A 15,062-nucleotide genomic window follows, 5' to 3' on the forward strand; every position below is an offset into this window, starting at 1 on the left:
TTATCAAAGCCTAAAATCAATCAGTATTTTACCCTCTTCCTGATTAATGCAAAGACCTTGGAATACTTTGAACTTTAATTGTTTTTTGCCCAGTTTATTTCACATTATTGTAATGTATTTTAATTTTGTCTTCTTTTTAAAGTCCACAAAACAGTCAGTTAAGTGCCTTTGGCTCATGTCGTGATCCCAGGGTCCAGGGACTGAACCCCACATCAGTCTCCCTTGCTTAATGGGAAGTCTGCTTCTTCCTCTCCCTGTCCTTCTGCCTCTCCCTCTGCTTGTGCTCTCTCTCACTCTCAAATAAATAAATAAAATCTTAAAAAAAAAATAAAGTCCACAAAACATTTTTATCATTATTTTATACCATGACTGTATAGATTATATATCACCACTTTTTTACTCTTTCCTTTCTCTGATCTTCAGGCAAAGATGACTACCCTTCCATCTGATTTACATCCTTTAAAATTTCCTTTATGTGAGGTTCTGTTCATCACAAATATTGAGTTTTTGTCTGAGATATTTTTATTTTTCTCTTCATTTTTGAAAGGTATTTTTGCTCTGAATGGAAATTTACATTGATCGTTATTTTTTAAGTATGTTAACTATATTCCATTGTCCATTGGCCTGAATTGCTGCTGTTGAGGAGTTAGCTGTAAATCTTTTTTCTTTTAATTTTTGTGTTTTTCGTATCTAGAAGTTCTCTTTAGTTTCTTTTCACAACTGCTTTGTTGTTTTTTATAGCCTTTTTTTTAATGATTTTATTTATTTATTAGAGAGAGAGAGACAGCCAGAGAGAGAGGGAACACAAGCAGGGGGAGTGGGAGAGGAAGAAGCAGGCTCCCAGCGAGGAGCCCGATGCGGGGCTCAATCCCAGGACCCTGGGATCACGCCCTGAGCCAAAGGCAGATGCTTAATGACTGAGCCACTCAGGCACCCCTAGCCTTTTTTTTTAACCCATGTTTTCAGTTTCTTTTTATTAAGCATTGTGTTTTGTATGTTTTTTGTAATTCCTGTATCTATAGTTTTGAGGGACCAGATTTTTTTTCCCCTGTCCCTCATAGTACCTTATTTCTCTTTATATTTTGTTAATCTTTGTGAACTAAATTTTTGTCACTGTATCGGTGGGGATTTTTTAAGATCTAGGTGTAAGTTACATTTCCTTAGAGATTGGATTTTTTTTTTCTGTTCAAGTACCAGACAACAAATTTGGCATGAGACCACATTAAACTTGTTTCTTAGTGTGATGTTTTTCCAAGCACCCAGAAATGTGAATGTGGGCAATAAATCCAAGTGAGAGTCAGCTTGTAGTTACAAAGTCTTAGGAGAAATTTTATTTTATTTTCCATCTGCCACTTCTTTTGTGAAGATAATTTTTCTTACAGCCCCCCAGTTGGAGACAGGGGAAGGGACTGTTGTTTCTGGTATACCCTTCTACTGATTGTGTGGGCTTTCAGAGTCCCAGCTTTGTATTTAGGAAGCCAGATTGTACCAGCCCACCAGTACCTCCATTTAGTAAAAGATTTAGCCTTCAAAACTATAAGCACATTTGAAAAAAAATTGGAATTTTATGAAGAATACGTAATAGTTTTTCAAATATAATCAATACGCATAAATGTCAAATCACAAATGAAAGTTTTTTTTAATTGTTTAAAATGAACCAGGACTACTTGATCAGATAATTTGTTGTATCTGTGATATCAAGGTAATTATAGTGTGATCCCTCAGCCAAAAATATAGAAGTAAGCTTGTTCCATAAAAGAGAAAGTTCTGATATTGCCAAAGTGGTGTTCTTACTGTAAATTTGTTTTGCAGATTACAGTGTGATAGTACAGACAAATAGCCAGTGTCAGACATCATGCCTCAGTTTTCATTTAGAGCCCAAGAATTAGTCATATCTCAGAATAGTTCTCTCAAAAAATCACGAGTAAAATAATTATTATATTTTCCTTCCTTTGTTGTTGTTGTTCTTATTTCTCTTTCCCAAACCTTATATGGTTTTTTTGGCAGCTTTATTGATATTTAATTGATACACCATAGAAGTCACCTATTTAAAGTGTAAAATTCAGTTGCTTTTTGTGTATTCACAGACTTGTTCAGCCATGACCACTGTCAGTGTTAGAACATTTATCACTGGAAAGACTATTAAGAGTCATTCTCAAAACAAAACAAAACAAACCAAAAAAAAAAAAAAAACAGTCACTCTCCATTTTCTCCAAGCTCTCCAGTCCTAAGGAACGATGAACCTACTTTCTATTTCTATAAATTTCTGGACATTTTGTATAAATTGAATTATACAAATGTAGTCTTTTCTGGATGGCTTCTTTTACTTAGTGTCATAGTATCAAGGTTTATCTATGTTGTAACATATATCAGCACTTGGGGTTTTTTTTAATTGCCAAAGAATATTTTGTTGTACAGATATGCCACATTTTATTTATTCATTGAACAATTGATGGACATTTGGGGTGTTTCTGTTATAGGCTATTGTGAGTAATGCTGCTATGAACATTCTTGTACAGGTTTTTGTGGGGATATATCTTTTCATTTCTGTTGGGTATGTACCTAGAAGTAGAATTGCTGGATCATGTGATAACTATGTTTAACCTTCTGAGGAACTGCTAGACATTTCCAATTTCTCTACCTTTTTACCAATACTTGTTATCTCTCTTACTATAGTCATCTTAGTGGGTATAAATCTTATAGTGGCTTTGATTTACATTGCTCTAATGGATAATAATGTTGAACATCTCTTCATGTGCTTACTGTTCATTTGTATATCTTCTTTGGAGAAATGTCAGTTCAGATCCTTTATGCATTTTTGTTTTTATTATAATTTTTTAAAATTTTTATTTAAATTCAATTTACCTAACATATATTGTATTATTAGTTTCAGAAGTAAAGTTCAGTGATTCATCAGTTGCATATAACACCCAGTACTGATTACTTCAAGTGCCCTCCTTAATGCCCATCACCCAATTATCCCATCCCAGAGTCTCTTATGGTTTGCCTCCCTCTCTGTTTTTATCTTATTTTGTTTTTCCTTCCCTTCCCCTATGTTCATCTGTTTTGTTTCTTAAATTCCACACGAGTGAAATCATACGGTATTTTTCTTTCTCTGACTTATTCGCTTAGCATAATGCCTTCTAATTCCATCCACGTCATAGCAAATGGCAAGATTTCATTCTCTTTGATTTCTGAGTAATATTTCATTATCTGTCTATCTATCTCACATCTTCTTTATCCATTCATCTGTTGATGGACATCTGGGCTCTTTCCATAGTTTGGCTATTATGGACATTGCTATTATGGACATTGGGTGCATGTGCCCCTTTGAGTCACTATGTTTGTATCCTTTGGTTAAATACCTAGTAGTGCAATTGCTGGATTGTAGGGTAGTTCTACTTCTAATAATACAACTTATTTATAATTTTGTTTTTCTTATATGGTTAAAAGTTAACACTGACCAGTTAACACTGACAAACACAGTCTTTTTTTTTTTAATGTTTTTTTATTATGTTAGTCACCGTACAGTACATCCCTGGTTTTTGATGTAAAGTTCGATGATTCATTAGTTGCGTATAACACCCAGTGCACCATGCAATACGTGCCATCACCAGCCTATCCCATTCCCCCACCCCCTCCCCTCTGAAGCCCTCAGTTTATTTCTCAGAGTCCATAGTCTCTCATGCTTCATTCCCCCTTCTGATTACCCCCCCTTTCTTTATCCCTTTCTTCCCCTACCGATCTTCCTAGTTCTTATGTTCCATAGATGAGAGAAATCATATGATAATTGTCTTTCTCTGCTTGATTTATTTCACTTAGCATTATCTCCTCCAGTGCCGTCCATGTTGCAGCAAATGTTGAGAACTCGTTCTTTCTGATAGCTGAGTAATATTCCATTGTATATATGGACCACATCTTCTTAGTCCAGTCATCTGTTGAAGGGCATCTCGAGAGAGCTCCTTCCACGATTTAGCTATTGTGGACAATGCTGCTATGAACATTGGGGTGCATTGACAGACACAATCTTAGTATAACTTTCTAAGAGTGGAATTACAGAGTCAAAGGATGTAAATATCTTTATATCTCTTATACGACATCACATTACTTTTAGAAAGTAAACTGTGCTTTTGTTTAGTAAATATGCTCAAGTTTTTTGTGTGTGTGTTTTTTTTTTCATAGAAGTTGATACACATCGTAAGTTGAAGAATTTTACTTTGGGTGCTGGTAATGTCAGTGATAAAACCCAGGGTCAAATTATTTGTGTATTCTGTCATCTGAAGAAAAATAATGGTACATCTAATGGGACTCTTTGTACTGATGCTGAAAACTGGAACAGCCAGCTGCCTTGTTAACTAAAGGTTAATATGACACCAAAAACGTAGTATTTTATGGTATTTTCTATTTTACTAATAGTACATTTGTTAAATTTTCTTTAGGCTTCGGGAGCAGGAAAGAAAAGAAGCAGAAGAAGCTAGTCAAAAGGAAATAGAAGAATGGGAAAGAAAACTATTAGCTCAAGCAGCTCCAACTTGTATGGAGACCATGTGGGAAATTCCAGCTATTGGGCATTTTCTTTGTTTAGCCCAGCAAATTCTCAATTTGCCAGAAATAGTCTTTTATGAATTGGAACGTTGTCTTCTGATGCCTCAGTGTAATGCTTTTCTTTCTAAAATAATGACTTCTCTGTTAAGTCCTCCTCATCGCAGACCTACCTTACATCGAAGACCTACTTTGCCTTATAGGACCTGGGAAGCAGCACTGAGACAGAAAGTACAGCAGTGGTATACTGCTGTAGGGCAGACTGAAAATCCTGATAACTGTGCCGAAAAGCTTGGGTTATGTCCTCAGTTTTTTAAAGTTCTTGGAGAAGTTAATCCATTGGAAGAAAAACCTTTTCATGAACTGCCTTTTTACCAGAAAGTGTGGTTACTTAAGGGTCTCTGTGACTTTGTGTATGAAACACAGAAAGAGGTTCAAGATGCTGTACTTGGACAGCCTATTCACGAATGCAGGGAAGTTATCCTTGGTTATGATTATTTAGAGAATGCTTATGTGCATTTTCCACAGTTCTGTGGTGCAGACGTACGGATTTATAAACAGAGACCTTTTCAGGCCCCAGAATTTCCAGTTCCACCCATTAAAATACAAAGAGTACCTCGGATTAAACTGGAGAAATTGAAGTGTGACTATGTTAGTACAAGTAATGGAGAACATAGGTGTAATAGAGGCCTGCCCTCCTCTGGCTTCAAGAAAGAACAGGAACATAATTTTGATGCAACTTGGGTTTCTGCTAAAATGAACTTGGATAATCATGACATCTCTGTTGAAATGGATGTGAAATCCAGCTATGAAATTAGAATTCGCGGGCCCTGTGAAATTAAAAAAAATGATTGTTATAAAGAAAATTTAGAGGAACCAGGGAGTCCAGGGGAAGTTACTGGCTTTGGAGAGCCTCTTAGTCCAGGTGAAATAAGGTTTATAGAAAATCAAGAAAAATACGGTGAAGCTTCCAGAGTAAAGCCTGAACCCAGTCCATTAAAAGAAAATGCTCTAAAATCCTGCCAAATACATGTAAATGGAAGTCACAGTGCTCATCCAGAAATTAACTGCCACAAAGTTGTAAAGGACATTCTATTAGAGCAGAGTCACAAGAAAATCAAACTAACAAAAATGAGGGCAAAAAAGAAGAAAAAGAAAAAAAAGAAATTGAAAGATGTTTTAAATGAAAACTTACAGAGAAAGCGTGAAAGTCTTCATTCTCTGGCATTCAAATCTTACAAACCTGAGATCCAGAATAAGTTGTTGATCATCAAAAAGAAAGCAAAACACAAGAAGCACAAATCTGGTAAGCTAACACAAATGGGTGAGGATTACATTTAAGTGTGCTTCTTGTTCTTCCAGTTAGGTGTCATGGAAGGCTCTGATTGACAGAATGAAAATTGTGTGTGTGTGTGTGTGTGTGTGTGTGTGTGTGTGTGTGTGTGTGTGTAAGTAAGCGGTCAAGTTTTATACTCTTCCACATGAGTATAACCCAGAGCAGAAGAGGTTTTGTATACTAACAAAAAAATACTGGTGTAGTATATTTTAATTTAATTTTCAGTTGAAAATCTTTGGACATTATGTTTTTACATTTCTCTGGACCAGTTTCTCCATAAGTAATGGTTCCTATCATTTATGAGAAGTGTTTTTTTTCCCCAGGCTAAGAGCAGTACAGTGTAATGGAAAAAGCACTGATATCAGGAGATATCATTCCCAGTACTATATAAAGTGCATAGCAACTTAAACCAAGGCAAGTCAGATTATCTTTCTGGGTTTCAGTTTTTTCCCAATCATATATTTTTTAGCACTCTGTTTTCAGTATATATTTTCATATCCAGTTAAAATGTTGTGAAATACAAGGAAAAAAATTAAATAATAGGACATGAAGCATATTTTTGTAAGAGGATTTGTATGTTTGTCTTACATCAAATTTAAATACTCTGTGTTTTGTTATAAGTCTCTTTAGACAATAACAAAAAAATTCTATAAATAGTCTTTGATGGTTGGTTGCTCTATCTTTCATTAGTCAGGTGTTTTTGCTTTCCCTATTGTTTGCCTTTTAATTAGTTTATGTCTTGTTTGTCAAGAAGATAGGTGAGATAAAAGCAGATGATAAACTCCATTTATTAAAAAGTTATAAAAGTTGCCTGGTTGGGAAAAACTTGAATTGTTTACTAAAATGAGTTGTGGTTTATTGTGATTATTTGTGGATTTCAGTTTTTTATGTCTTCCCTCAGTAAAAAGGATAATTAAAATTTAACAATAATTTGATAATGAGTTGGCAAGTGAGGGACTGAATTTTGTTTAGCTGATATAGTTGCTATCATACCTTAGTTATTTAAATAAATGCAATTAAATATATTTTAAAATATGTATATAATGTATCATTGATAAGGAAGCATAGAATTTACTATTAAGAACAGACATAAATTGTTAAACTGAAAATTGCAAAGTGGTCTACATTGACCCATGTGATGAAATACTGCAGTTTTTTAGAGTAACTTTAAGAAATAAGCCTTTGACTTATAACCCATTAGGCTATATAAATTTAGTTTGATTGATTTGGCAAGTTCTTTTTGAATTGTTAGCTTCTAAAATATTAAATAATAGTTTTAAATTGGAATTATTTTTCCAGTTCTAAAGTATACACTACTGTTCTATTAATATCATTGGCACCTGAAACCTTTTATTAAGTGTTTATTCATGACCTACTATTCATGTGTTCAAAGGTAATTTTGACTTACAGGGGTAGATATCGATGTATCTCCTATACAGACTATACCAATAGCAGAGTAAAAATATTAACTGCTAAGCACTGGATTAAAGGGAATTTCTATTAAAGCAATTAAAGTGTTGCTACATTTTTTTAAATGGAAGTTCAGAGTATTTGTAGATCAGAGAGAAAATTTTTGGGAGTTTCATGTCCAGTTTTAGGTGAGTGAAAAAAACTCAGTAGCAAATTCAGCAGGTACTTATGTACCCTCCCTAAGCATGTTTATTTAGGTGGGTACAGAAAGCTTACAGGGATGAAATAAAAGAAAATAATGCACTTGCATATACACTTTCTAATTTTATCTTCAGAGCAAATTTTAGGAAGTTAGTCTTTAGTTAACAAAAATTCTTGAATCTGGCAAATAACAGTTTCTTTCTCCCTTATTAGTACTGGGTAAGCATATGCCCATTCTCTTTCTTTATCAGATACTGTTAGAACAGCATCACATAAAATGTTATAACAGCATTACATAAAATGTTATAACAACAACAAAAAACATTTGTTTTATATCATTTCCAGTACACTTGTCTTTCTGAGGCTTTGCCCTGGGCTCTGTTATTAGTTATGAGACATTGTGGCTTTTTATAGTCAGTTTTGGGCAAACCCTAATCCAGTGTTTCCTCTCTACTCTTTATTTTCTTATTTTTTTTTTCTTTTTTTAAAGATTTTATTTATTTATTTGTCAGAGAGAGAGAGTGAGCAAGCACAAAGCAGGGGGAGCGGCAGGCAGAGGGAGAAGCAGACTCCCCAGTGAGCAGGGAGCCCAACGTGGGACTCAGTCCCAGGACTGTGGGATCATGGCCTGGGCCAAAGGCAGATGCTTAACCAACTGAGCCACCCAGGCGTCCCATCTCTTCTGCTCTTTTTAAAAGTGAGCTCCATGGTGACAAGTTTGGAAAATGTGGAAATGCTCCTCTGATGGATTCACGTTGTGCATTAGTACAGGTGCACAGTGCATTTAAAGAAAAAAACACTCTTGTATCAGATGTGTTTTGGAATTCAGAAATCATCCCTTTATAGAAGGATATTATGATGTATATGTTTAGTAAGTATATGTTGAGTTGGGGTAGCCGCTAAGGAAACACATAATTTCTACAGAAAAATATGTGAATGGTCAGATTAAATGAGGTGAAGACTATAAAGAACCTCAGAACAGTTCATACCAGGTTTTGCTACCATATAAATTATTTTTAAAACTTTAGTTTTGAGAACCTTTTAGACTTCAGAATTGTGGATAGGTGATTTTGGATAGGTGATTTTGGGTCTGTGTTTTAAGGACTCTGGGAAGTCTTGAGGAAAAGGAACTGTTTAGTTTTGTTTAACCTAGTATTCTTCAAGTTTATTTGAATACACAGCTTTTCTTCAGGTAATAGCATTCTAATAGAATATGCTTTGGGATAAGGTGTGCCATCCATGAACCTTCACTTAGGATGAAGTAAATTCTACCTTTGGTTAATGTCCATCCTATGTTGATTACTACAGGCTTTAATTTTTGGTAGAATCTCTAAATTTAGTAGCTGGGACATAATTTTTAGTAGAAGGTACAAAGACAGATTGAGAGTAATTTGATAATTTTAGAGCACTGTGAGGCAGTTTTGCAACTTTTAAGCATTTTTACCTATTTTTAGAGTTTTCTTTCTGGTTCTTAATTTTTTTATTCATTTTTATTTAGTTATTTAAGCCTGTTTCTTACTCTTAGAAACATTATAGAATAGAAAAACATGAGAATATTCCCTGTTATGCCTGCTTATAGCACAGATACTTCTCTATAATAAAATAATTTATGATGGTTCCATTTCTTTCTAGATTGTTTTGATGATTGTCTCTCCTCTATTTTATAACATTCTTGTCTCTCCTCTGTTTATAGCGTAGTGACCAACACATTGTTTAGGAATCTATTGAATAAATAAATGAACACACATAATATAGTTTACTCAGAAATAACAAAGATTAACCCCTTAATATGTGTCATTTATATCCTTGTAAAGCATTTATATTTTTGAGTAGGATTGGACTAGTACATACCATTTTACAATCTTTTTTTTTCCACATAACAATATACCATGAACATCTTTGTGTGATAAGTAGATTTCTGCAGTATCATTTTAAATGACTGCATGGGATTCTGTTGTGTGTATTTTGTAGTTATTTAACCAACCTTATTGGACATTTTGGTTGTTTTCAATAATATTCTGTTATAGGTTGTGTAGAGGAAGTAGAGTTGGCCGAAATAAAATAGATTTTAAAAGGTAAAGGACCTTTTATAAAACCTGAAAAAATAGGCAAGATGATTAAAGGTGCATAAATTGTTTTTTAAAAAAAAGCTTATGGTGTTTTAAGTTATTCATTTTAACCAATTTGGTTTGGAGGGTTTTTTCCCCCTTCTCATTTGGTCATTATTTTTAATGAGATCATTTTGTGGTAGCTCCTTTAGACTGATTAAAATAAATAAGACAAGTGGTGTTATTCTTTCATAAGTGAATAAACTGAGGCTCAAAAGTGGCAAATAATTTAATAATTGTTAAGTATGTAATAAAAACAGAATAAAAGGTCAAATGGAGGGTAAATCAGTGTATGCTATGGTGGTCTCAGAAAGTTTCACAGAGGATAAAGGACTTTGAAGAATAATGGGGATTGAATAGATGAAAAATGGTTACTAATATGAGCAAAAGTGTCACTGAAAAAGGAAAGGCATAGAGAAAAACTTAAGGAAAAAGTTGCAAAGTTGAGGTTTTAAAAGCTCTTTGAATGATAAGAATATGCCAATTTGGGGTGATCTCTTTCTGGACAGTTGATGCTATTTTAAATAATTGCACCAGTTGGCCAGTGCAAGGAATGAGCTTAAAGTAAGCCATAATGATTAAAAAGCAATAAGCTCCTTTATAGAGAATAACTGAGACAGCAGTGTAATCTATAATATTTGATCACATCCAGGCCCATTACTATAAAAGATTTTATCATTTTTTGTTGCTAACACTGTAGAACCTAACTATGAGTATCTTTATGGGGAAAAATTTTAGAGGAACAACTCAAGATGCCAAGATACAAGAGAATAAAAGAATTGATAGAACAACACCTTGTCCTTTAATTTTAATGCTTGGTACTCTCCCCTCCAAAAGCTAATACTCATAATGCTAACTATATGCCAGGCACTATTCTAAGCCTTCATACATATTTTCTCATTTAATTTCCATAAAAACTCCATTAAATGATATTGTTCCCCCGTATATGGATTTTATAGATTTAAAAAACTGAGGCACAGAGAGGCTTACTAACTTGTCCAAGGTCACACAGCTAATAAGTGGCAGGATTAGGAGAAAGGATCTTCCAGAGTAGTTACACCATTAAAGAGCTATAAAAAGAAACAGGCAGGGTTTAGATGAAGGGGTCGAAGGTAAGTTTAGGAAAGAGGAAATTTCTAAATCCAGTTGGGAATGATTATATGACTTTTCTGTCGCATTGACAGAAGAAAATAATGTTTCAAGAAAGCTATTGCAATAACTAGCAACTTATTTAGTATTTAAGCTAAAGGAGAAAAAAAGAAATAGTTATTCAGCCGTTGTTAAATTATATGACAGTGTTAAAAAATTACCAGTATGATGAGAAATTTGCTTATAGGCAAGAAGAGTAGAAGGAAAATCAGTTGTTTTGTTAAGATCAAATTGCTTACTTAGAGATACAACACTCCAGAAACTTGTATAGAATATAAATATTTGCTCAAGACATGCACACTTAGTAAACAAAAAGTCAAATTTAGACTCCACTTCTATGATTTCACATTCCAGGTACTTCCCAGATTCACTGTTTAATAATACAAATGCCCTTGGCATTTTATTTTTAACAGTGATTAATTTCATAGTATCCATTCATTTGCTATGATTCCTAAAATGAAAGCACAGAGAAATTAGGGAATGTGTTAGGATATTTTTAAGATTTATTTATTTATTTTAAGTGAGGGAAGGGAGAGGGAGAGAATCTCCAGGAGACTCTGTGCTTAGCAGCGTGGAGCCCAACTCGGGGTTTGATCTCACAGCCCCAAAATCATGACTTGAGCTGAAATCAAGAGTTAGTTGCTTAACTGACTGAGCCACGCGGGCACCGTTAGGATAATTTTTAATCATGGGAAGGCCAAATCTAGGAGGGCTTTGAAATGGAAGTCTCTGAATAGAATAGTTCAAGGGGCCAAAGAGTGAAGACAGGCAGGGAAAGCAGGTGAAGGAGAAGGGTAAAGATGAGGAATAAGAGACTGAGGAAAGAGGTGTTGGTTTAGGGATGATACTCATCTTCATTTTTCTAGTGAAGAAGTATATCTGCACATTCTGGAAGACTAGAGTTCTGTACCTAAGTTATAATGTAAAATACATTTTTAGTGATATTGTTTTTCTCTCAAGTTGGGCTTCCTTTACTACAAGCTGTTCTCAGCATAGTTTTAAAAATGCTTCCTTGTGGTGCACTAATTACCAAGCCATATTAAGTTTTCCTTCTCTATTTTCCAGGTACAAGTTGACACTCACTTTTTGCCCATGTCTGTGTTTTAGGTCAAAGAATTGTGTTGAAATTCTGCATATGCTTTAAGCTGACTTCTGACTTTAGTACAGTCCTAGATCTGAGAATTATATCCTGTTTTATGGGACCAGGTGACTCAGGGCAGTGGGGGTAAAGACCTGGAATATGATCACGCATGTGGTAGAGGAACAGAAGCCCACTGGGGGGCAGTATGTAACTTGCCCTGTATATAGCTTGCCCTGGAACAAAAGACATTAACAAATAAAGGCTATGTGGTTTTGTAGCATCCCATGCTCCATTTGAAAAGTTGTATAATAAAAAGGAAGAGCCAATTTTTACTGAAGAATATAGGAAAATTTGTATTCAAATTCTTATGAGGTATAGACTGAAGTACATTAATAATACATGCAAATTTTCTAAACCTAATCAAAAGGGATGTTCTGAAATCAATCAGAATCAGATTACATTCCTGCAGAAGGTTTGAAAGAATGCAATATTTTATCATAAAAAAGAGCACAGCTTTGAAGTGAGACAGATCTAGTGCAAATATCTGTTCCAGTGCATATTAGCTACAAGTCCTCCATCAATTTATTTACGTATTGATAGCCTGTTTCTTTATCTGTGAAAAATGAGGTAATACCTACCTTGCTGTAATCATTAAAAGATTAATTGGAATACCAAGTGCAGGGGCGCCTGGGTGGTGCAGTCATTAAGCATCTGCCTTCGGCTCAGGGCGTGTTCCCAGTGTTCTGGAATCGAGCCCCGCATCAGGCTCCTACTCTGGGAGCCTGCTTCTTCCTCTCCCACTCCCCCTGCTTGTGTTCCCTCTCTCTCTGGCTGTCTCTCTCTCTGTCAAATAAATAAATAAAATCTTAAAAAAAAAAAAGAAAGGAATACCAAGTGCATAGTACTTAACATGTTGACTGGCACGTGGTAGGAGTCAAATGGTAACCATGATTTTCCGAGAGGTAGAATTACATAATGGAAGGAACTTGGACTTTGGAATTAGAATCCCTGGTTATGGTGCTTCCTTGAGTTAAGTAATCTTTTTGATCTTCAGTTATTCCACGTTAAAATGAGGTATTGCCTACCTTGGAGGGTTGTTTTGAGATTAGTTGAGATAATTTATATAAATTATCTTGCTAAGTGTCTGATATATAATAGAGTCTCAATAAATGTTAGTGTTCTTACTACTGCTCCTAGGTCATGTTGTGAAACTCTTTGGAAAATGTGTAAAAAATTTTTGTCAGTGTTTTCTTTGTTAAAAAAAAAAAATAGACTCAGATGGACCCTAAGAGTTATGAACAATTACCTGCTTTCCTTTTCCTATCTCCAGACTGTTGAAATTTCTGTTGAAAAGTAAGATATTTCTAATTAAGAATCATTGCTCATAATTTCTATATAAAAAATGCTGTAGGGTGCCTGGGTGGCTCAGCGGTGAAGTATCTGCCTTCGCTCAGGTCATGATCCCAGGGACCTGGGATCGAGCCTCACATCAGCCTCCCTGCTCAGTGGGGAGCCTGCTTCTCCCTCTGCTGCTCCTCCTGCTCATGTTCTTTCTCTCTCTGTGAAATTAATAAATAAAATCTTTTTTAAAAATGCTGTAAATACAAAATGAATAATGTGATTTCTGTTGTCAATATTTCAACCTAGTAAGAATGAGAAACAAACAGATCATTATAATACTGTGTAAGTGTTACACTAATACACATACAAAGTAGAGTGGTATCATAGAGGACTTATGGGCAAGACGAACTAAGAAAAGGAGTAAGTTAAAAGAATTTGCAGATGGTAGGTAAAAGATAATATTTGGTTTAGACCCTTATCATCATGGCTTAGCTAAGGGAGGTAATAGCAGTTAACATTGATCACTTAACCATGTGCCTAACAGTAGTAAGCTCTTTATGTGTTTTAATTCCTTCTATTTTCACAAAGAAAGCAGGTAATATCATTATCCCTGTTTTATAGATAAAGAAACTGCAGCAAGGAAATAAAGCAGTTTGCATCTAGTAGGTGGTTAGAACTGGTATTCAAACCCAGGTAGCTTAGTTCCAAAACCCAAGCTTAAAACCGCTACAGAATACTACTTCCATTTACTTAATCACATTTAAGTATCTTAATGACGTGGTGAAGGGAAATACCCAGTAACCAGTTCAGTTGCTTAATCCATTAAAATAAGAGTGACTTCTAGAGTTAACTGAAAATGTAGTGCCTGAGTTTACTGCCTATGTGGGAACAGTATGAAATTTTTTGGGAATACCAAGGGTGACCTCATTGTGCTTATGGATAAATACCAAATCAAATAATTTTTAAAAAGCTAATTAGAGCAGTGCTGGGGGGGGGGTTAAGGAAAGATTTCATCTCCTTCAAATGGTTTTTATAGCTTTCCCAGACTTAGTAAGGCCATTAAATCTTTTCTTATGAACTTTTAAAAAATGGTAAAGATAGTTTACTGAGGAAAGGCTTTCTTCTATCCAAATTCATGAGACCCTTTGGGAGGTACCTATTGTACCCAGTTTAGAAATCAGTTACTCTAGCTATATTATACAGATACCAAGAATTTAATCATTTCTCCCTGAATATTGGTTAAGAAAACCACCCACTTACCTATTTTTGTTGAACTTTAGTTGTGGTATAGGTTCTTTGTAAGCACAGAAACAAATAACAATGATGAGGAATATGGATATGTTAGGTTATTTTAGTTAAAAGTAAATGTCAAATGAAACAGGTTGATACTTACTAGAACAAGACAATAAAATCCATGTGAACCTCAGCAACTCACAATTTGCAGTAGTTCAGGCACAGTATACATGCATTTTTTATTGAGTTAAAAGTTAGAAATAATCAAATTACAGTTCTGTGATATGGTTAAAAAGGAATACAGGAGAAAATACAATTATATTGTAAGTTGGAATTGTGCCTACAAGTTGAATAAAATGTTGCAATCAAATGGTTGCATGGAAGATAATCTCTATATGGGAAAATATTTAGAAAGAAGCAATAGAGATTATGTTGAGCAGAGTTGCTTTAAGTACTCATTTTCCCTTCTGAAAAAATAGTAACTTTTAAGCTCATTTTAGCTTAGTAATGATTGTGAACTAAAATTAACTTTTAAGTGTTTCTGTTTAATTTTTTTTAATGTTTTTTTATTATATTATGTTAGTCACCATACAGTATCTGTTTAATTTTTTATTCCCTTACATAGGTTTTCAGCTCCGGGAAGACAGGATTTCCATTTTAT

At 34.5% G+C, this 15,062-nt stretch overlaps 1 protein-coding gene across 3 annotated transcripts in view; it reads left to right on the plus strand.

The window, feature by feature from the left end:
• The window catches only part of BRD10 (bromodomain containing 10), a 146,098-nt gene that overhangs the window by 79,665 nt on the left and 51,371 nt on the right, over positions 1-15,062 (plus strand). For all 3 annotated transcript variants that reach the window (XM_087869660.1, XM_087869661.1, XM_045780758.2), the window contains one exon: positions 4,440-5,848. In XM_087869660.1, coding sequence (XP_087725786.1) covers positions 4,440-5,848 — 1,409 coding nt within the window. The remainder of the gene's footprint in view (positions 1-4,439; positions 5,849-15,062) is intronic.

The sequence above is a fragment of the Ursus americanus genome, chromosome 18 (assembly GCF_024610735.1).
Source record: "Ursus americanus isolate L20-20 chromosome 18, mUrsAme1.1.p, whole genome shotgun sequence".
Lineage (NCBI taxonomy): Eukaryota > Metazoa > Chordata > Mammalia > Carnivora > Ursidae > Ursus > Ursus americanus.